The 23,448-nt window shown below is 45.3% G+C and overlaps 1 protein-coding gene and 1 long non-coding RNA gene across 5 annotated transcripts in view; one reads left to right on the top strand and one right to left on the bottom strand.

Moving 5' to 3' along the window:
- LOC110260305 lies at positions 970-20,264 on the bottom strand. Of its 2 annotated transcripts, none has more exons than XR_002343374.1 (5): positions 20,044-20,264; positions 10,127-10,200; positions 6,682-7,717; positions 3,842-3,957; positions 970-3,221 (listed from the first exon to the last, which is right to left on the bottom strand). It is a non-coding gene; the product is annotated as an uncharacterized LOC110260305 (long non-coding RNA). The 2 variants fall into 2 exon arrangements; XR_002343373.1 differs by having other exon boundaries at positions 971-3,221; positions 6,682-7,733.
- The window catches only part of OLFML2B (olfactomedin like 2B), a 38,135-nt gene continuing 35,078 nt past the window's right edge, over positions 20,392-23,448 (top strand). For 2 of the 3 annotated variants that reach the window (XM_005663156.3, XM_013996817.2), the window contains exon 1: positions 20,508-21,163. In XM_005663156.3, the coding sequence (XP_005663213.1) occupies positions 20,990-21,163 (174 nt within the window). In that variant the 5' untranslated portion in view covers positions 20,508-20,989. Of the gene's footprint in view, positions 21,164-23,448 lie in introns of all 3 variants that reach the window. The other variant, XM_001924407.5, reaches the window with a different exon arrangement.

Consider the following 23,448-nt stretch of genomic DNA (forward strand, 5'->3'; position numbering starts at 1 on the left):
ATGCATTAATATAGGGACCGTATGAAAGAGTCAAAATGAGGTGGGAAAGTTCACATCCAGTTAGAGGGATCAAGGAAGCTTTCGTGAGGGAGGCGGTATTTAAGTGATACCTAGGACTGGCAGGGACAAGACAAGAGAGTGCACACACTGTGAGGCTGAGACTTTACAAATCCATGGTCTGGAACCTCAGTTAAGCAAGGCTGCTTCCAGGTCCTCGCAGTGCCGCTTTCATCCCTGCAGCAACTATTTTAAACAGTCCCTACTCTCAAGCTCCCTACTTCACCATCTCCCCCTAATTCTCAACAGAGAACTGTTGGCAGGAACATTTCCAACTTCTTTCCTCCATCTATGAGGCTAACTGCAGCATCCTCATCTGATTCTGCTTCTCTCCCAGCTCAGGGAAGAGGAGTTTCTCTTTAGGTAAGGTAAGGCTCCTGGATGACCACCCCACCCTGAGCTTGATTTATTCCTCCTTCCACCCCTTAAGGGACTCTGCTCTGCTGGTTAGCCCCTCTCTCTTATACGAAGCGGTTAAGAGAGCACACTTGGAGTTCAAATCTCAGCTCTACTTCCTTCTGGCTCTAACATGAATACATTCCCTCTCTGGGCCTCAGTGTCCCTATCTGTAAAAGGGGAACAGCAGTAGTACCTACTTTGGAAGGTTGTTGAGAGGATTGAACGGATTATCGCATATAAAATAGTCAAGACTCCAGCCCACAGGTGGTGTTCAGTGGGTGCCAGTACATGTCTTTAACCTTCCCCTCTGTGGGCTCCTTAATCTCTGCCTTAAAATATGTTCAACACATTGCTGTTCATCAGAATAAAACTCCCTCTCTGATCATCTCTTTTACCATTTGCGCTCTCTCTCTCTCTCTCTCTCTCTCTCTTCTTATCTATATAACCAGCCCTCTTGAAGGAGTGGTTCACATAGGTGGAAGCAGTGACTGGAGCTGCAGAAAGCCTGGAGCATGGTTGAAGAACAAAGGAATAGAGGAAAATGCCAGAAGTGTAGCCTGGAACCAAGTCATGAGCAGGCTAGGTTGTTGGGCTTTATTCTGCAGGTTGTGGCGGAACTATTGACTTCTGGCCAAGGAGTGACCTGAGGGAACTGTATTTTAAAAATATTCATCAGGCAGTAATGTGTAGATGAGAACTCTTAGACAGTTATTGCACTGAGAGAGATGAATTTATGCACCAAGAGAGGCAGTGACAGGAAGGGGTAGGACACAGAAAATCAACACAAGTCAAATTGAGAAAACTTGGCAGTGGATGGGATGTAGGAGAAGAGAGAAAAGAAATTATTGATGATTGTGAGGCTTTCAACCTGATATCAAGCTGCCTGCACCCAAACAGGCATGGAAAGTAAGGAGAAATGGTTTGGGAATTGCTGGGTGTGAAGAATAACACCAGCCACTAGGTGTCACTCTACTCCTAGTCTGAAAATCACAAAGCAGCCACTGAGCTCCGGAAGGACCATAAAAAGCTGTGACTGATCTCTACCTCCTGACTGAGGCATAGGTCCTGACTTCTTTTCCTGCAAGGCTGGTACAGAAACTCCATACGCATTAGAGACTCATTGTGTGTTATAGGCATCCGTATTGCCGATGGCTCCTTGGGAGCGCTATGCTCTGAAATCCCACAATCGAAGAACCAGTGCTCTGGGCCTTTAAAGATTTTGACCTTTGAGGAAGGTAAGAAACCAGGGGTCACAGACTCATGTACCTTCAGGGGCCTGGAGTTATGAAGGATGATGTTATGTGGAGAAGTGAGGTCTGCGCAAACTAGAACGTATGTCTTTCCTGAAGACATTCAGATTCAGAAATTAAAAACCACTGTGCAGGCTTCACTAAATACATCTGCAGCCGATCACTTTGCGACCTATGCCTTAAGCTTCTCACTTAAGAGGAATGTTAGATACCTAACAGCAAAGACTTGGATGCATGGGAAACAGGATGGTGGGGGCGGGGTAGGTATTAGGAGTGGGATAACTTGGCCTGTTAAGTCTTTTGTATACACAGTTTGTTTCTCTCTATTCAGAGGGATCCACATACCCAAGCATGGGAGACACAGTGCCAGAAGCTCAGGGAGGCCATGGTCCTGCTCTGACTCATGGAACCAATGAACACTGGAGCATATTATCTGACTCAGCAGTCCCCAAACCTCAGGCATTTGTGACGTTCCCACCTTCACAGTTTTTGCCACATCACCTGGACTCACTTAACCCTTTTCTTTAGCCGTTTGGCTAAGCTTTTGGAGACAATAGCCCTTAAATCAATTCACTTTTTTATTTGGATTCTTCCTAAGAAATATTTTAAAAATAGCAAGTATTTTGTGTGTAATTTTTTAAAACACACAATTGAAATTAATGAATAAGTGAGCACCACCTAAAATATTCTCAAGTGCTCCCAGTAGTATGCATGTCACACGCTGGGAAGCACTGGTTCAAGCCCTTGAGACTGCAGATGAGGAGTGTGACACTGGTTCTGAATAAATAAGTCCGAGTTCCCAATCCCTGCTCTGTGATTTTTCTTTTTGGCCTTAGGCCTGGGATGGAACCCATGCCACAGCAGTGACCTAAGCCACAGCAGTGACAATGCCAGATCCTTAACCCCTGAACCACGAGGGAGCTCCAACACTGTTTGATTTTGCTTGTATTACTTATACTTTCTGAGTTTCTATTTTCTCATCTGTAAAGTGGGGGAAACTACCCCTCTTTCCCAGAAATGCTCTGAGAATTAGTGACAGTACGTGTAAAGCCATGAAGAATTGATGCTATCATGAACGGTGCTATTGTTAATGACCCTCTCAAGTCACAGCCCCAATCAGGGTCCTGTGGCTCCTGACATTTAAGCCAAAAGAATGAGACGGAGTCATTTGAGAAGCAAAGGAAAGCTTTATTCTTTGACCAGAGAATAGAGAGGTGGGAGCCCCTGCTCCAGAGTCCAGGCTCTCCAACAGGCAGGGATGGGGCTCCTTTAGAGGGAGCTTGTCAGCAGGGAGGGGTCGGAGGTCTCACACCTGCGCAGGCCCAGTGGTACCCACCCTTTTGATCACAGTTCCAGGTGGAGGTCTCTGCATGCGGCTGCTGCTGCCATCTTGAATTGAGAGCTGTGCAGGGCAGTTCTGCACACAGTCCCTGAACTGAAGTGCCAGGGACAGCCCTTCTCCCACTAGGAACTCTGGTCTGAGGTGCCAGGGGCAAGGCCTCTGCATGAAGCACCCTATGAGCAAGTGAAGCACAAAAGGAAGGAAAGAAAAAAGGTTATTTTATGACCCAGATTCTATTTTAACTCCCTGGGAATTTTAATGGGCTTTGCTGGTGACAAATCCTTCCTCTGTCATTTGTCCTGCTCCTCATTCTTGAGGGCTGCTGAGGGGAGAATCTCCATCTACTCAAACTATTTCATGCTGATTTGAGTGTTGTCACAACCTCGGGAGAGGAGCAGAGCTTCTCCCCAGCTGCCTTAGGTGAATGTGATAGGGTCACCAGGCCTCAGTCCGGACTGTTCCTACCCTGAGCCACCGCCATTTGGCTAAGCTTTTGGAGACAATTTAGGGTGCATGGAGTCAATGTTAACAAGAGGATAGTGGTCACGTGCCAATTTTTTCCTAAAAATGAAGTATATAGGTCTTTTGCAAAAGTGTGCCCCGATGTGGAGGTTCATTGCCACACATGGCCTGAATATTCCTGGTCACACTTTTGTTGTTTTCAGAAGAGAAGCTTCAGGTCAGAGAGAGGTTCACATGAGTAGTCAAATGGGTCTGTTGCCCCAGGTTGTCTCTGGAGTTTGGGGCTTAGGGGCCCTCTTCATGCAAGTGTGCTGTGCCCACAGAGCGATACCTGTAACTTCAGCGCAGACTGGATGGTTAGGGTCACCAGGTGGGGTGCATTCCCCATAGGAGTGAGCTGATCTTGCAGGCTGCTGGTTGTCCAGGTTTTTAGATATGCCAAGTCTCCTAGCCAGAAGGGGTGGAGGACCAGGTCAGTGGGTGTGGACAGCACCTGGTTACCAAACTCCATGAGAGCTTTCCTGGTCTCTCCTACCTGGAGGGCATACTTGAGTTGTTCCTTTTCAAGAGGGTCAAGTTGTCCCTTCTTCAGGCTTGGAGAATGGGTCTACATATATGAATTCAAATGCACTTCACTTTAACACATCCCTCAGGGCTAAGTGCATGCAGAGAAGGCAACTGGAAGCAACTTAAGCCAGGTTTCTTAAGTTTCCAGACATAGCATGGCTAAAGCCCATTTCAAGGTCTAATTGGACCTCTCTACTTTTCCTGACGATTGGGGTCTCCAGGCTGAGGGCAAGGCCCACTTTATGCCCAAGGCACTCGTTATTCCCTTTGTCACTTGAGACACAAATGCTGGACCATTACCACCTTGTAGGGATCCTGGGATCCCAAACCTGGGAATTACTTCTGTTAGTAATGCTTCTATCCACCAGAATATATGCCTACTAGCAACAAAAAGATACCTGAAATTGCCTGGTACTCTCTACATGGCAGTTAAATCAATCTGCCAGGCTTCCCCAGGATATGTCCCTCTAGTCTGGAGGGCCTGGTGTTGGAGTTGTTCATTGTGCAGTTGGGGCATGTCTCAACTATCTGAGTGATTATACTTTTCATACCAGGAGTTACCATGACCTCAACTAGTCAATTATACACAGCTTCCTTCCCAGAATGCATTCTTTGATAAGCTTCCCCAGTGGCTTGACAAGCTGCAGTTCCGAGAAAGAAGTATTGCCCATAATCATGAACTAGCCACCTAGATCTCCACTGAAGACCCATTTTCAGGCTTTATCCAATTCTTTCCTTGTGTAGATTGGGGGATAATTGGATGGATCTGGCCTTGGAAGTATGAGGGATAGTTGCCAAGTTACTGGTTCTAGGGCTGTCCTTTTGGAATTCTGTCTTTCTTGTTTCCCTTATAAACTCTGCATCTCTCCTTCTCTCTCTTTTTGTCTTTTTAGGGCCACACTGTGGCTTATGGAGGTTCCCAGGCTAGGTGTCGCATCGAAGCTATAGCAGCTGGCCTACATCACTGCCATAGCAATGTGGGATCCAAGCTGCGCCTGCGACCTACACCACAGCTCACAGCAATGCCAGATTCTTAACCCACTGAGCAAGGCCAGTGATCCAACCTGTGTCCTCACGGATGCTAGTCAGATTAATTTCCACTGAGCCACAACGGGAACTCCATACTCTGCATCTCTTTTGATGACCCCTACAATGAATCACTGCCACCTTTTCTGTACTGCTTCTAAGAGCCTCGGGATGCTTAGGTCAGGTTTCACCTATTTATTCTTCATACTAAGCATATCTCTTTCCCTACAGATAGCCCTGTGTGCATGAAGGGTGACATATGCACACCGGGGATCTGGATAAACATATAAGATTTTCCCTGTCCTGAGCTCTAAGGCGCGGGTGAGAGTGAACAGCTTGGCCTTTTGGGCAAAAGTCCCTGGGTATAGGCTTCGTGCCTCTATGACTTGGGTCTGGGAGGTTACTGCATATCCCTCCAGCCCTTTCCCCTCATAAAACAGCTCCTCTCCACAAACTCCTCTTTAGCATTTGGGACAGGCTTGCTTCTAGGTTGGGGCAACTGGAATCACTGTGCCTATTGTTGCTGTACAATCTCGTTCCAAGGGCCCTGTTTTTGTAGGTAGCAAGGTGGCAGGGTTTAGTGTGTGACAGCTTTTATGGTAACCACTGGGCTCTGTGAATGCCTGTTCTTGGACCTTCCCTTGATGCTCCCATAATTTTACAACTCTTGTGACTGAATTTGCCTGATCTGGTGTTCAGAAGGAAGTAAACGGCACTGATGTTTGCTAAGATTTAACAGGCTTTCCTTCTATGTTCAATGTCAGGAATCCTCAGGGTCAATTGGAGGGCCAGCTTAGGAGCCCTTTGGCTCATCATTCTTCATATATTTGGACCATCTGCCTTCAAGCATAGTGGCTAGGACCTGCCATTCAGGGCTGAGGAGGCAGTCCCTCTTCCAGTGTCCCTCTTGTTTACATAAGGTGCATTGATTGGGTCCTAATTTCCTTGGCTTACTAGCCCTTGGCGGAGGCTGAGGGTCACTCACTGGAGTCTAGAGTCTCCATGGGCAGTTAGCCTAGATTGATGTGCTGACCAGTTAACATTGGGGGACAACAGCCAGTAGGTGGACTTGTCTCTGGGTCTTTTTATCCTCTGACTTTTCTTCCTGTGTATCTTGGTTATTAAACACCCAGGAGGCAACCTTGACTGTTCAAGAGGTAGAACTATCTGATTCTATTTCCAGTTTGTGAGGTTTACGCTTGATGTTGGGGTCACTTTGAGAAATGAAATAGAACCTGAGGAATGCATTTCCCTTCTGATGACTGAGGGTCAGTGGCAGTATAGATTGAGACACTCCCTGAGGCACTCCAGGAATGCAGAAGCTTTTTCTGTTGGCTCCTGATCGATTTCCTTTATATTACCCTAATTGACAGGTGTGAGAGGTTGGGCAGTGGGTGTTTCCTGGTCTTGTGAGCCACTCACAGGCCTCCCCAGCCCAGGTCAGAGAAGCTAATGCTGACAGAGAAAGGTCAAGTCATGGTTCAGCCTCGGGATAGTTTCTTACTCAGGCATCCCCAGTGCCTTTTGCTGAATTCAGATTGAGCTTCTTGTTCTGTTTCATCAATTAGTCTTTATTACCTGGGCCTTTTCCTGGTCTTGCTTCTTGGCTCACAGGGCTGGCTGCTTCCCTTCACCAAACAAAAGCGACGATGGAGAATGCTACTGTGGACCCTGGAGGTCAGCAAGGAGGGCAGAAAGTTCAGGTGCAGCCATTACTGCCTTGTACAAGGGACAAGAGGACAGCACTACTGGTGAGACAGCGGGCAAGACTGCATGCCCCCTCTTGTTCACTGGTCCCCCCATCCCTGGGGGTCTGGTACCACAGGAAGGCCAGCCAGAGGCAGCAGGCAGACAAGCATGAGTTTCAGGCTTCAGTCCCCAAGGATGCCAGAGTATAGTCCCCTCAAAGGGGGCACAGTCTAGATGATTCCAGGGCTACACTGTGTACATACTACACCCAGGTTCAGGTTGCTGGACAGTTGCTCTGAATTTGCCCAAAGGCTGCAGCCATCCTACCCTGTGAAAGTGAACTTGAAGATCAGTCATCCTCAGGCAAACCTCCCAAAGCCTCTGCCATCCTCCAGCTGGAGCCTGGGTAAGCTTGGAGCCTAGTGCATAGGCACAATTGAAAAGGCCATGGTCTGTACCTTTGTGGTCACCAAAATTTTGTTACCGACTCTCCTTCTGAGTCAGCCCCCTACAAAGGTCCTTCTGCCCAGTGTCATTTGGACCAGTAGAACGAAACTAAGTTTGGCTCTGGAGTAAAGGAAAGCATTAATCTTTGATCAAATAATGGAGAGGGGTGAGCTCACACTCTAGAATACAAACTCTCCCTGGAAAGCCTTTGGTGGGGCTGCTTTAGAGGGTTCTCATCAGCTGGGACAGGTGGAGTTCTTGGGTTACTTGCAGCTGTGCTACTCAGACTCCAGATCACAGTGCCAGGAGCAGCATCTTTGCACACATCCTGCTTTGCATCCTGCTACCGCCATCTGGAATTGTGGGGTCGTGGGCAGTGCTTCTGCACTAGCCTGTGAGCTGAGGTGCTGGGTGTAGCCATTTCACACCAGGAACTCTGGTCTGGAGGGCTGGGTGTAAGGCCTCTGCACGTGGTACCCTATGAGCAAATGAAACTACATGAAGCACAAAGGAAAGAAAAAAAAAGGTTAGACTTTAATTTATTACCAGATTCTGTTTTTATTTTCCAGGAATTGTTCGTGGGTTTTGCCAGTGGCACTATCATGGTTTAGCTTGTCCCCACCCCAGAGTGAGCCAGTCTGGAACTAGACCATTTCTCCTACTGCCTGAGCTAGTCTGGAACTCCTCTCCACAGGGAGTGACCTACCACTTCTGACTAAACCAGCCAAATTCCCCTGGCATATGCCCTGGGGCAGCCCCAGTGCTCCTCCCTCCTCTCCCACCTGTCTTCAGGTGTTGACTGTACATGATGGCTATGCAATCATGTTGCTACAATTTGAGGAAACTCAGGATGCACAAGTGTTCAGGAATGTGTCGTGAAAAGCATGGGATGTCTGTCCTTCTCACAATTCAAATATTCAACACTTTCTAGAGTGACTGATGGCCTTACAAAAACATACAAAGCAACCGTTTTTCTGTGGGTAGCTACATTCAATCCAACTGTGTTCCAAAACACACTACAGAGGTATTGATAAATTCAGCTGCTTGGACTAAAGGATTAAAAATGTTAGGGCTGAAAGGGAGCACCCTGGAAATTGCTCAGTCCAATCAACTTCTTGGAGAATAGACAAAAAAAGCCCATGACTTCCCATGTTGGCACACAGCTGGAGTGGCAGCACTGGAACTAAATGCTAGGTCCTTCAGATAAGACATCTCACTGTCCACTGCTTCTGCAGTTGGTTTATGTTTTCCATAGACATGCCACTTTGCCCACAAGTGGTTGGAGAACCTTAAGCATGGAATTCTAGAAGGAGAGATGGATGTGGGTGAGTAGATGAAATTAGGTTTTAAAAGTTAAATGTCAGAGAATGGGGTGTGATTAACAGCATGAGCTGAGAATCAGACAGACTTGAGATCAAAGCCAGCTTGCCACTTAACAAGTTGTGTATTTTTGTCCTTGGGCAAGTTAGTCGATCCATGTGCTTCAATTACCTCATCTGAAGCCTGGGGATAATAACACCCTCACTGCAAGATAGTTGTGGTGATGAAATAAGATGCTTGCACCTGGCCATATTAGGTGCTCAAACTGTCCTTAACTGCAAAGGACACCATTTACCTTGTATGGTCCGCCTGGAGTTATACAAAGACAGTGTGCTGTTGGACATGCAATTCTAGGACTATAAGCAGTGAAGCTCAGACACTGAAAACCTTCTGTGAAGGCACAGAAAAATCCAACAGCATATAGCTGTTCAGAAACTACACCTATCACTTTCAGATAACAGAGCTCTGAATGGTTTTTTTTCCTTGAAAGAAAGAGGGAGGAAGGAGGAAGAAGAGAAGCAAGGCAACATCAGTGAGATGAAGGAAGGTTGGGCATGATGGGGACATGAGGGAAAATTCCAAGATTAACTGGAATGCACTCAGATTGGGTTATCAAAAGGACGAAAGGAATTTTTCAGAGGAAGGGGGAGGAAGAATGTTGGCAGAGTTGGAACTCTGGGGTGGTACCACCCTGTCTCAGTCACGATGCTGCTATTTTAGATGTCTCTCTCCTCGGATGGGAGAGCACATAGCTGGGTTTCCTCTTGTCTGGAATGAGGTGTCTCTTGGTTTTCACTCAAGACTCAATGTCAGGCCAGGGCTGCCTGTGACAGCCTCCCTCTGCTCATCACCTTGCTCTGGGCGAAGCTGTATGTCCTCCCAGAGAAGGCCCCTGCCCTACCCACCTCCACACCCACCCCTATTCCCCCACTGGAGGCAGTATCTCCCCGGGTAGCTGCAGCTGCCGGATGTGGCTGGGCCGCCCTGCCAACAAAAGCAAGGGGCTGGCAGCTGGCTCCAAACACCTCAGGAGCCAAGCTTTAGAAAGTTACCTTGTTAAAGTTTAGTCCCTGGAACGAAGCAAACTCGAAAAAGGAAAAAAAAAAAATTACTTATATAAGTGACAGTCACCAAATGGAAGGAACAAAGAATCAAAAATGAGAGTTTCCTTTTTCAAGTAAACTGAGGCACAAAGAGAATTCCTTCTAAGTTCACACAGCAAGTCAGAAACAGGAGTATTAATATCTTCATTTAATAAGTGGTTATTACTTTATCATTCAGTCAACATTCAACAGATATCTGTGAATGCGGCGAGCTATGAGTCAAGCATTTTTATACATTATTATTATTATTAGATTCTCTAATCTCCAGGTCAACCTAGCAATGTTAGAAAACTAAGGCCCAGAAGAGAAAAACTTGCCCAAATCACCCACAAGATAGGCACGAAGATTAAGATTTGAGCCGGGGTCTTTGGTTTGAAAGCTCCTACAAAGCTCAGGCTGAATCGTCTCTCTTCACCTTTGTATCTGTGTCTGGGTTTCCTCTAGATGCCAAATCTAGGACTTACCCTTTTATTAAGCCTTCTGTGATCTTTATAGTCCTCATGATTTTCAGCCTTATAATTGGAATTGGCGTTCCTTCCTGTTAGGGTTGAAAAAGGAACACGTGGTGAGCACAAAGTAAGCAGAGGAGGATGTTTGCATGATTCCTGGGTTAGAATAAGGAGACCGGGCTCACAGAGGTGAAGAGACTTTAGTAAGACAAAGACAATAGGAAGTGTGGTAAAGCCAGAATTCCACAGCCCATCTGACCCAAAGCCCAGGATCCTCCACGGCTCCAGGCTGCCTGACAAGCCTAAAATTAAATGATATTCGTACACCCCAGTGAATGGAAGGGAGTATCCTAAAGAGCAAATATACGCATTAAACATTTTCAGGGGCTAGTCTCCACTGGGCTGAGAGCTGCATACACATACCTGGTTAAATTTATGTTTGGCTGTAGGATGGTACAAAGTCACATCTGGACTAGATTCAAGCCACGCTGGAAAAGGTATCACCTGGAGATGTGGACACACAGAAGAGCTGACATTTCTAGGTACCCTTTGTGTTATCTCTTATGGGGCGACATTGTTGCTTTTCTCTAAGATGATTAATTTATTCTAATTGATTTTTTTTTTTTTTTGTCTTTTTGGCATTTCTTGGGCCGCTCCCGCGGCATATGGAGGTTCCCAGGCTAGGGGTCTAATCGGAGCTGTAGCCACCAGCCTATGCCAGGGCCACAGCAACACAGGATCCAAGCCGCGTCTGCAACTTATACCACAGCTCACGGCAACGCCAGATCGTTAACCCACTGAGCAAGGGCAGGGATCGAACCCGCAACCTCATCGTTCCCAGTCGGATTCGTTAACCACTGTGCCACACGGGAACTCCTCTAATTGATCTTTAAGTAAGTGCATCTTGGAAGCAGACAGGAGACAAGAAGCCATCCAACCACAGGCTAGAGCACAGTGGGTACCTATCAGTTTTTCTGCTCTATAGCCCTTCCCTGGGACCTGTGATTCTTCCTAGTTCTACACAGTGACCTGACCCCCTCCACGCATATCTTAAATGATCAGTTCAGAACTGGGGACCTGACCCATGTTGCACCAGAGTCCCGTCTCTGGGCATTTGGAATTTGGCCTGAGAAGGAGAAGGCCTCACTCTCCCTTCAAGTAACTGTGGTCTAGACATCTTCTGTCTATAGTGCGAAGTCCTTAATGTCCCCAGTGACACTGGGGCCCTTGGGTTCTGTGAGACAATCCTAAACTCTTATAATAAAGTCTCCTTCCTCATCCCTTTTCTTTGATAAAGCTGCTTTGTTACTTATAACCAAGAATTCCTACTCAAGAATACTTTCATCCTTCTCCCTTCCCCACATCCAGAGAGTCATCAACTCCTACTATTTCTAGCTATTTCTGTATCACCAACCCACTGTTTTCCCTTTATGCTCCTACCTGCATCAGAGCTTTCCCACCTCATGCCTAGATTTTGAAAACAGGCTCCAAGCAGGTCTCTCTACATCAGTCTGACCTGCCAATCAGTTCTATACTACTGCCAGGACCATCTACCAGAACTCAAGTTAAATTATTTCACTCCCTTGCTCATAGTACTTTCGGGGTCTCTTCTCCCCAGAGCCTTTGGCTCAAAATCCAAACTCCCAGCATCGTATGGAGGCCTGGCACCATCTGGCCCTCTCTTCTCACCCCTGCTACTTCCCCTTCTCTGATGCCCATTGTACCCTGTGCTCCAGCTTTGCTTGCATTTACTAGTAACTCACCACAGTTTTATCATCTCTAGGCTTCTGCCTGGGGTGCTCCTCCAGTCTTTACTAAGCCAGCTTCTGTGCATCTTTAATGACCAAGAATGAATCCTTGCACCTCATGTCTAGTCTAGATGGTAAAGCACAGGCCAGGCCTTACCTTTCTCCACATTCCTCTCTGGGGTTGTTCCATAATGTATCCTTTTGACTTTGCAATGTTTTCCCACTACTGCTTCCCTAGCAAAATCTGTTATCAGTTATTATCCCCTCGTACAGATTTAAGGAAATGCATTACCCCTACCAGGAGTGTTCACATGTAAAGACTTGTTGCTTAGATGATTGGATTAGGAAGATGTGGTATATATACACAAGGGAATACTACTAAGTCATAAAAAGAATAAAACAATGCCATTTGCAGCAACATGGATGGAACTAGAGACTCTCATACTGCGTGAAGTAAGTCAGAAAGAGAAAGACAAATACCATATGAAATCACTTACATCTGGAATCTAATATACAGCACAAATGAAACTTTCCACAGAAAAAGTCATGGACTTGACTTGTGGTTGCCAAGAGGGAGGGGGAGGGAGTGGGATGGATTGGGGAGCTTGGGGTTAATAGATGCAGACTATTGCCTTTGGAATGGATAAGCAATGAGATCCTGCTGTGTAGCACTAGGAGCTATGTCTAGGGACTTACGATGGAACCTGATAATGTGAGAAAAAAGAATGTATATATGTATGTGTGACTGGGTCACCATGCCGTACAGTAGAAAATTGACAGGTCACTGTAAACTAGTTATAATGAAAAAAAAATCATTACATATATATAAAAAAGACTCGTCAATGAAGAAAGAACTTATTAAAGGGACATTGGGCATCTGAGAAAGGGCAGGGGGGCATGTGAATACCCTGAAAAAGCATACCACATGACAGCACATAATCTGTGCCAGAGCTGCTCTCTGCTTGTAAGCATGGAGGTCTCTTGGAATGAGGAGAGGGGGAGAGGGAAGGAAGGAAGAGAGGGGGTGGGGGTAAGAGAGAGAGGGAGAGAGAGATCATGGTGTATAGAAAGCAACAGGCTGTATTCAGTGTTCCCGACCTGTCCCAGGGCAGTGTTTGGTGGTTGCAGGTCATGCCTACGTGATTCTTGGGGGCTCCCCTCATCAGCTATGATGGCAATAAGATCTCCCAGAGTTCTGCCATGTAGCAACCATGAGAAATTCCTTAGAAAGGCAAAGGGCTTCTGCCTACCTATCCCTCCTTGGGTCACCACAAGTCATAGAGGGCAGGGGAGCTCCTCTCTGAGTCAGAGCAATGACCTATCCAGTGCAGGACTCTGGCTCAGGCAGAGCCAACCCTGGAGGCAAGGGGGTCTGCAATCAGAGAACTATAGTTACTGTATTGCCTTTCCCTCCGGCTTTCTACTCTTCACTACATGAGTGATTCATCTAATCTGCAAATCTGGCTATGACCATTCTCCGGGCCCAAATCTTTTAATGGCTCTTCATTGCCCAAAGACATTCTCCTAGCTCTCTTGCAGTGAAGAAAAGAATACGTTTTTAACTAAAATATCTTCAAAGGGGGAAAAAAAGTTCTTTTGTCTGCCTCCCCAGGATTACATATAATCTTTATAACATGAGCTCATAAAGGCAGAGGTTTTGCTTTCTTCATCTTTTGTGTTCAGCAGGCCATAGGGCACCCGGCTCATAATATACATTTAATAAATGAGTGAAACTGAATTAAAAGAGAGAGAAAATCATGAAGATCAAAGGCAAATTAAGAAGCTGAGAAAGCAGCAGAGCAGAGTGAACAAGGGAAAAAAGACCTCATTTTCAGCCATGCTTTCCATCATCCCTTTCCAGCATTTTATGGCAGTTCCCTGGCAGGGCTCCCATGCTGTAGCAAGCCAGGGAAGGGAGATGGCAGAATGATGTTGCTCGTGGGATTTTGCCCTGCTCTTTGATTTTGATGCTGTAGGGCAGGTGCATTTTCTAAATTACATACTAAGGTGGCAGGTCATTTTTAGCCCCACCTGGAAAATGAGGTCTTAGTTTTCAACAGACAGGCATTTCTGAGCAAAGCCCGGAGGCTCCCAGGTAAACTGGAAAACAGATGCTCTTGCCAGAAGCAAACTTGGCTGGGGAGGCCTGGTAGATACAGCAGCTGAAAGATCCCAGACCTTGGCAACCTGCCAGCTGGCCAAAACCTATAAAGGTCCGAGGTCTCAGGTTGCTGAAGTGGCATGTTCAGGACTTTCTGGGACCCTGTTCTTTCAAGATCTCCACAGTAAGTATTCCCTCTCTGAGGCTGTTTCCTCATTTGTAAAAAGGGATAGTTGGAATTCCCGTTGTGGCTCAGTGGATTAAGAGCCCTATATTGTGTCCACGAGGATGTGTGTTCAATCCCTGGTCTCGCTCAGTGGGTTGCAGAACCGGTGTTGCTGCAAGCTGCAGTGTAAGTTGCAGATGCAATTCAGATCCGGCATTGCAGTGGCTGTGGCGTAGGCCCCAGCCACAGCTTCAATTTAATCTCTAGCCTAGGAACTTCTATATGCCATAGGTGCAGCCCTGAAAAGGAAAAAGAAAAAAGGGAGGGGATGGTAATACCTAGCTCAGGGTTTTTTGTTTTGAACATCAAATGATGCTTGCATACAGTAAGCACTCAGTACAGAGTGGCCATCACACAGCTCATTGTCTTGGTGTCTTAATGACTTCATCTGTCAAACAGGGAGAACAGTACTTATTTTAACATGAATATGCTGAGGAGCATGTGAAATGGGATCTGTAGGGACTTAGTAAAGGCTGCACAGAGTTTACAGTAATTTGGGTGCTCTAAAGCCAAGCTGAGCTTATATCAGGATCTTTAGATCAGGTTATCGGACTAGAAGGTAGGAGAAATGCTTCAGTGTGTCTTGAATTCTGAAAGGTCAATGACAAAAGTCTCTTGGGAAATACTTTTAGACATAATGAAAATACATGGCCTAGGCACCAACACCTTTGACTGCCGAAACAATCACCAAAAAGGTTAATATCAGATTAATATCAATAAGGAAAAACTTTTCCTAGAATCTGGCCCTATCTGAATGAATATAACTTTTTAAAATTAGGGGTTTGCATTAAGACAGAAATTATGCTTATTTGGATTACCCAAACTGAGACAAGAAGGAAAAGAGCAAGATTTCAACAGATTGAAAAGATGAGCCAAAACCATCATAATATTCAGTGGGAAAAAATGCAAAGGCCTGCACCTGGATTAAAAAAAAAAAAAAAAAAAAAAAAGAACATAGCTGGAAAGCACAGGATGGAGAAAACCTGTATAAAATTCATGTTTTTTTTTTTAAAAAAAGAACAGGAAAAAACTACATTTAAAAAATAAATGCGAATCATTGGTGCAATGTAACTGCCAAAAAACTAAGGCAATCTTGGGCTGTATTAATGCAATAACAGTGCCCAGAAAAAAAGAGAAGAAATGGTTTCAATATGCTCTAACATCTACTCAAACCAGAGACTTTCTACAGGAAAAAAAAAAAAAAAAGAATAATAGAAGGTCTGGAATATCATGTGGTCTGAGAAACGGGTCAATAAAAAAGTGAGAAAAAAAACAGGTTAATAAAAAAGTGAAGAAAGTGAGTGTGGATATTTTGAGAAAGAGATTTAGAAGGTACTTACTTTGTATCTTTAAGCAGAAGAAAAGCTCTCTTGCGGAGAAGGTCTAAGACATATTCTGTATTAGGACATTAGGATTGAACTTTAAAAGGATTTAAAAGTGGCTTTAAGTTCTCTGGGAGAAAGGACTCACGGTTATGAGATAGCTGCCACTGCTCCAGGGGCCATGACCACCATTAAAGACAAAATATGCGGGAAAGGGTGGCACTAGAAAGCTCCTCCTCCTATTTGTTTATCAGGAGTTTTATAAAAACTCTCTGCACACTTATTTTATTCTATTGGCCAGAACTCAACCATGTAGCTACTCCTAGCTGCAAGAGAGACTGAAAATTTGAATGTCTAGCAAAAGAGAATGGTCAAGGAGTAGCTAGAACACGCTTACACCAATTATAATCAGATCAAAACGCCTTGGAATACCCTTAAAAATACCTGAAATAAAAATCCTTTAAAAATATCTTAAAAACCCTAAGAATCATAGAGTGGAAAATAGAAAGACCAACTTGGGTCCTTGATCACTTCACTGAGCCACTGAACCAAATTTCAAACAGTCAACCTCCAGTCTTCTTAAAGTGGGAGAAAAACAAACGGAAATATGATTAAGGCATTGTTGACTTTCTGTTCATTGCAGTCACATGCATGCTAATGGACACAAAAATGGTATTTATGAAGGTAACTAGGAATACATTCGACTGGACTGATTGTAGTCTATTCATTCAACCTATTCAATTGAGTGTCTACTTTATTCCAAGCACAGGCGAAACTCTGGGAATGTAACGGTGAACAAAACCTCGTGGAGTTTACAGTCTAGTGGTGAAGGCACTACTGAAACAACCCACAAAGGAGTATAAAAATGTAATCCCCATAATTCTATGAAGAAGAGATACATGGTACTATGGGAGCATATAAAAGAGGAAGTGCCCTGCTGGTGGACTCAGCGAAGTCTTCGCTGAGAAGTGACAGCCAGAGATCTGACTGTGTACATTCAGGCTGGTGCTCCCTCCTAGAATGGCCCCTCTCTCTTGCCTATGTCTGTTGATTTATCTACTGCTTGTTGAAACCTTCCCATCCTCCCAGTCATTGCCAGAGTCACTCTTTCATGAAATCCTGACCGCTTTACCTGAAGTGACATGTATATGTGTGTGTGTGAGAGAGAGAGATTTCCATAAGCCCAGATAACCAGAACCTTTGATTTGTGTCCATAACTTGGATTAAAAAAAAAAAAAAAAAAAAAAAGCAACTATTGGAAGTTCCCGTTGTGCAACAGTGGTTAACGAATCTGACTAGGAACCATGAGGTTGAGGGTTCCATCCCTGCCCTTGCTCAGTGGGTTAATGATCCAGCGTTGCCGTGAGCTGTGGTGTAGGTTGCAAATGCGGCTCGGATCCCGCGTTGCTGTGGCTCTGGTGTAGGCCGGTGGCTACAGCTCCGATTGGACCCCTAGCCTCGGAACCTCCATGTGCCGTGGGAAGCGGCCCTAGAAAAGGCAAAAAGACAAAAACAAAAAACAAAAAACAAAAAACAAAAAACAAAAACAAACAAACAAAAACTATTAAGGAGTTCCCATCATGGCTCAGTGGTTAACGAATCCCACTAGGAACCATGAGGTTGCGGGTTCGATCCCTGGCCTTGCTCAGTGGGTTAAGGATCCGTCATTGCCGTGAGCTGTGCGGTAGGTCACAGACATGTCTTGAATTCCACGTTGCTGTGACTCTGGCATAGGCCAGTGCCTACAGCTCCGATTGGACCCCTAGCCTGGGAACCTCCATATGCCGCGGATGTGGCCCTAGAAAAGACAAAAAAAAAAAAAAAACCCAAAAAACTATTAAGATATAGTAATACTCTGAAATTTTTACAACCTAAAGATATTAATAAGGGTTATCAACTATCAACTATCATCATTTTTATAAGCTGAAGTCTCCTTAGTTTATTCCTTATTCTTTAACACAAAAGGCAGGTGTTTGAATTTCCCAAAGAAGCATACACCCTTCGCATCTTCAAAGAGGTCTAGCTCTGTTCTGTATTTCCAGGGTGGCAGTTGTCCCAGAAGGCACAGTGCCTTTCCTTAAATTTACACATTGTTAATCTTCACAGTAGGGTTATAGAAGGGACACTAAGGGATATTGTAATATAATCTCACACTGTTAAAAGTGGATGCCCTCTTAGTGATCATTAGTGACAGAGATCTGAGACTTGTCCCAAACCATGAAGATAGTAAGCTGTTCCCTTGGACAGTCATTTGCTTCTCCACCAGGAACTTCCCCCATTAGAGTGTCAGAGATTAATTGAGTGTCAGAGATTAACTCTTTGTATTTGATAATTACACAATTTATTTTTTAAATAGTTATTTCCCCAATACAATTTTTTTTCTACTGAACAGCATGGTGACCCAGTTACACATACATATATACATTCTTTTTTCTCACATTATCATGCTCCATCATAAGTGACTAGACATAGTTCCCAGTGCTACACAGCAGGATCTCATTGCTAATCCATTCCAAAGGCAATAGTTTGTATCTATTCACCCCAAGCTCCCCAACCACCCTATTCCCTCCCCCTCCCCTTTGGCAACCACAAGTCTATTCTGCAAGTCCATGATTTTCTTTTCTGTGTAAAGGTTCATTTGTGCCTTATATTAGATTCCAGATATAAGTGATATCATATGGTATTTGTCTTTCTCTTTCTGACTTACTTCACTGAGTATGAGAGTCTCTAGTTCCATCCATGTTGCTGCAAATGGCATTGTTTTATTCTTTTTATGACTTAGTAGTATTCCATTGTGTATATATACCAAATCTTCCTAATCCAATCGTCTGTTGATGGACACTTGGGTTGTTTCTATGTCTTGGCTATTGTGAATAGAGCTGCAATGAACATGCAGGTGCATGTGTCTTTTTTAAGAAAAGTTTTGTCCAGATATATGCCCAAGAGTGGGATTGTGATCACATACTGGGGCACAAAGCTAAACTCAACAAATTTAAGAATATAGAAATTATTTCAAGTATCTTCTCTGACCATAATGGCATGAAACCAGAAATCAACCACAGGAAAAGAAATGAGAAAAAACTTACTACATGGAGACTAAACAACATGCTACTAAAAAACCAACAGGCCAATAAGGAAATCAAGAAGGGAATTAAAAAATACCTCGAGACAAATGATAATGAAGACACATCTACTCAAAATCTATGGGATGCCGCAAAAGCAGTGCTCAAAAGGAAATTCATAGCAATACAGGCCTTCCTCAAAAAAGAAGAAAAATCTCAAATTGACAACTTAACCCAACACCTAAATGAATTAGAAAAAGAAGAACAAACAAAACCTAAAGTCAGCAGAAGGAAGGAAATCATAAAGATCAAAGAGGAAATAAATAAAATAGAGATTAAAAAACAATTGAAGAAATCAATAAAACCAAGAGCTGGTTCTTTGAAAACATAAACAAAATTGACAAACCTCTGGCTAGACTCACCAAGAAGAGGAGAGAAAAAATGCAAATAAACAAAATCAGAAATGAAAAAGGAGAATCACAATGGATACTACAGAAATACAAAAAACCATGAGAGAATGCTATGAACAATTGTATGCCAACGAATTTGACAACCTGGAAGAAATGGACAACTTTCTAGAGACTTAGAGCCTGCCAAAACTGAATCAAGAAGAAACAGATCAACTGAACAGATTGATCACTAGAAATTAAATTGAATGTCATAAAAACACTCCCTACAAATAAAAGTCCAGGACCAGATGGCTTCACAGGTGAATTCTACCCAACATACAAAGAGGAACTTATACCCATCCTCTTTAAACTTTTTCAAAAAGTTGAAGAAGGAACGTTCCCAAAGACATTCTATGATGCCACCGTCATCCTAATTCCAAAACCAGACAAAGATACCACCAAAAAAGAAAACTATAGGCCAATAGCTTTGATGAATATAGACACAAAAATTCTCAACAAAATTTTGGCCATCGGAATCCAACAACATATCAAAAAGATCATACACCACGACCAGGTGGGATTCATCCCAGGTGCACAAGGATGAATCAACATACGCAAATCAATCAACGTCATACAGCACCTTAACAAAAGTCAAAAACCACATGATCATCTCAATAGATTCAGAAAAAAAAGCATTTGACAAAGTCCAACATCCATTCATGATAAAAAAAAAAACTCTTACCCAAGTGGGTATAGAGGGAACATACCTTAGCATAATCAAAGCCATTTATGACAAACCCACAGCCAATATAACACTCAATGGAGAAAAGCTGAAAGCCTTCCCACTAAAATCTGGATGTCCACTCTCACCACTGTTATTCAACATAGTACTGGAAGCCCTAGCCACAGCAATCAATTTATTTTTTTATACTGATTTTTATTTTTTACATTATAGCTATGTAGGACACACTCCAGCAGGGAGTTCAATAGTCATCCTCTGGGTGGAGGTATTACCAGGTTCTAAAGCGGAGGCAGACAAGCAAACTAGAAAAGGCGCTAAGTTCAAAGATGCTAAATATCTTACCCACAGTCGGGGGTGGGGGCGGTGGGGTGGGGTGAAACGTCCAAGAGCAAACGCTCCCTCTTTCCTCCAGGTGCAAAAACGGAGGATGTTGAGGATCCATCCATACTGGCTCGGGCTTGGAGAGAGTGCTGGCTGCCTACCTCCCAACCCAAAGGAAACCTGCTCCTCTTGGGGAGAATGGGCACAAGGGTTTCCCACATTTCAGGGACCCTTACTCAGGGTAACCTTTCTCCCTTCATCATTTGCGGTCCAATGAAAGGAATGGGGCGCCCTTCCGACGTCACCCGCGGAGGGCGTGCGCAGCAGCTGAGGTCGAGTTGGGGGCGGGGTCGGCCGAGCGCCCCTCTGCGCGAGTTCTGGGCGCTTCCCGGTCCTCCTCCTCCGCGCCGTAACTGGCTGCATCTCAGAGGCCCGGCACAATAGAGACTCCGCCCTCCCTCCGCGCCAGCCCTCCTCTGCGCCCTCGCCCTGCAGCCCTTGCAGCTGCTGCCGCTGGCTGTCCCCCTGCGCCCCCGGGATCCCCGCTGCCCGCCTCGGCGCGCACCACTCAGCCCGCATCCGCCCAGACTCCTTCCTTCCACCTGAGCCCTCTCCAGAGGACGACGCACTCGGCTAGCTGTGCCACCTCCACCTTCCCGATCACCTCTTTCTACTCTGAGCCCCACTCTCTATCGCGGCCGCGGTCCAGGTCCAAGCTGATCTCGGTCCCGGCTGATCCTGTTGGAAAGGAGATGATCAGAGTCTCTGGGGTGCACGCTCCTGCCCCACTCAGCAGCACCCAGCTTTAGAAGGCACTCTGAGCAGCCCCTCACCGGCTCCAGCCAAGACACCCTCTCGCTTCAGTCCTTGCTGAGAGCCCCCACCGCCCCTCGCCCCAAACCTCCACCCGCCCCACCGGACCACAGCCATTCTCTGAAGGGGTAAAGCTCCTTCTGTAGCGTCCCTCATGGCCAAGTCTCTTCTGCTAGTTCTCTGCTTGTCTCTAGTTATGGCTTTGGGCTGGGGGCACAGCACTCCCTCCACTGGGGCGACTGAACCCCCAGATGTGCGGACGGTGGCACCCACGGAGGACGAGACTCTGCAAAACGAAGCGGACAACCAGGAAAACGTTCTGTCTCAGGTAGGCTGCGAGTCCCATGTCCACTCCTCTTGCCCTGGGGATGTCACGAGCCTTGAGATGGTCCTCTCTGAAGTGTTCAGAGGCAGCGGTCTCTCTCCATTACCAAAGGGGAGAGCATTTGTTTTTCATTTATCAGAATTATTTTCTGAAGTGAAGGGACATGAGTTCCACTCTCAAAGGGTCTTTCAAGGTTACAGAACCAGTAGAAAGGAGGAAAGACACCATACAACTCCCTGAGAAGAAAGAAAGAAGAAAAAAAATCTAAACTTTTTGGTTCAAGGGTTGTGGAAAATATGGCCAAATCCTGTCTGTGTGGCTGTTTGTCAGAATTGGAATGTGAAAACAGGCGGGCATATTGGACAGGAGGCAGATGGCATAACCCCACGAAGAGATATTTCGTGACACAGAGTGAGACACCCAGGGAGAAGTCAGAACAGCCACAAGTGTGATGAATATGAGGTGACCCCCAAACAGAGGGACTGATGATGATGAGTCCTCCCATATTGGGGAGGTAAAATGGAAATGCAGGTCTGGCAGATGGTGGGGGTAGGGTGGGGAGAGTGACAGCTGATAGGGACAGGATCTGTAACACATCCTTTTACAAAGAACTTTCACTTGTTTTATTTGAGTCAATCCTCTCAAACCCTTATTCCCATTCTATAGATAAGGACTCTAAAGCTTGGAGCAGTAAGAGCCCTAGAGACGGGTAGAGCCAGGTCTTCTGAAAATCGTCAGCCCAGATCTCACGACTGTAAAAGACAGTTCTTTCTAGAGTGTTTATTTCATGACTTCCAGAGCCAACATGATGATTGTGTGGTGGGTGTCACCATAATCCTAATGATGAAGAATGGTTGGGAAAGAGCCCTACGGTGCTGCCTGCACCTCCACTAAGCCCTTGAGCTGTGGTCCTTGTCTCCTTCCTGTAGAAAGAATGACCAGCTCCACTTTGGCATTTATCAAACACTAATCTCCTCACCCTTCCTTTAATAATTATGCTTATTTAGAATGGGTAAACAGCAAGGTCCTACTGAATAGCACAGGGAACTGTATCCAATCTCCCCGGATAGACCATGATGGAAAAGAATATAAAAAAGAATGTATTTGTATAACTGAGTCAGTTTGCGGTACAGCAGAAATTGGCACAAAATTGTAAATCAACTGTACTTTGAATTTAAAAAATTTTTAAATTATGCTAATCCATGCCCTATATCCACCAATAACCTCACACTGACCCCCAAATCAAAAAGACATAAAAATCCATCACACTGGGGCTCTGGAGGACCGTCAACAAAAGCTCTCCTGAAACCTGAGCCTCCTGAAAGGAAGGAATCTCTCCAGGGTCTCAGAGCAAGGTTATGTAGAAATCTAGGCAGAGTTTCACAGAACAGACAGCTATGATTTACTGTCAGCCCATAAAGACTGGCCACTTAAGTCACCCTGAACTACAACTCCTTCTTCCACGGATCTATTCTGCATTTGACAACAGTCCTAAAACAAATATTAGTATTAGAAGAAACCCAACCTTTGCAAGAAAAACATTAAAGCCTCCCCCCACCCCACCCCGACACCATCCCAGGAACATATCCACTCTAACAAGCTCAGAGCTTGCCTGTCATGGTCATTAGTCAAATGAAGGGGACCCTTCTCTGTGCCCACAAAGGGAGCCCTAACTTTTAGGGATGCAGGGTGTCTTGGAGAGGAGCCTTTTCCCCAGAGGTGCCTAGGATTGTGGTTCCAGAAAGCCTGCTGTGGTGTGTTTTCCTCCCTGGGGAGGCTGGCAGAGGCAAGCACTCAGAAGGAAATGTTTAGTGTTATAGAAGCAGCAAGTGCTGCCAGTTTGCTTTCCTGGCTTTGGCCTGGGGTTTGGGTGCAGAAGCTATTCTAGGAGCCAAATGAACCCTTGGGCTGAGTAAACCTCTTTGACATCTGGATCTGCCTCTCTTCTCCCAGTTCCTTTTCTCTGACTCTAACCCATCCTTTGAGACCAAATCAGATACCACTTCCTCCAAGAGGTCTTCCCTGGTGCCCAGCTAGAACTAGTCTCTGTGGCCCTCTCTTTGAGCTCCCACTGCAGTCCCACTTCAGGGGCACTTATCACACCCCTAACAGTGTGACTGTTATCTATACGCCTTCTGCACTGTATGTTCCTTGAGAGCAGGCTCTATGTCTGGCCCATTGCTTTACCTCTGCAGCACCTAGCTCAGTCCCAAGATGGCACTCAAGAAATGGTGAGTGAATGAAGGAAAATAGAAGCTCATAGCTTGAAATCGAAATGTCACTTTTCT

This window comes from Sus scrofa, chromosome 4, assembly GCF_000003025.6.
Source record: "Sus scrofa isolate TJ Tabasco breed Duroc chromosome 4, Sscrofa11.1, whole genome shotgun sequence".
Classification (NCBI taxonomy): Eukaryota; Metazoa; Chordata; class Mammalia; order Artiodactyla; family Suidae; genus Sus; species Sus scrofa.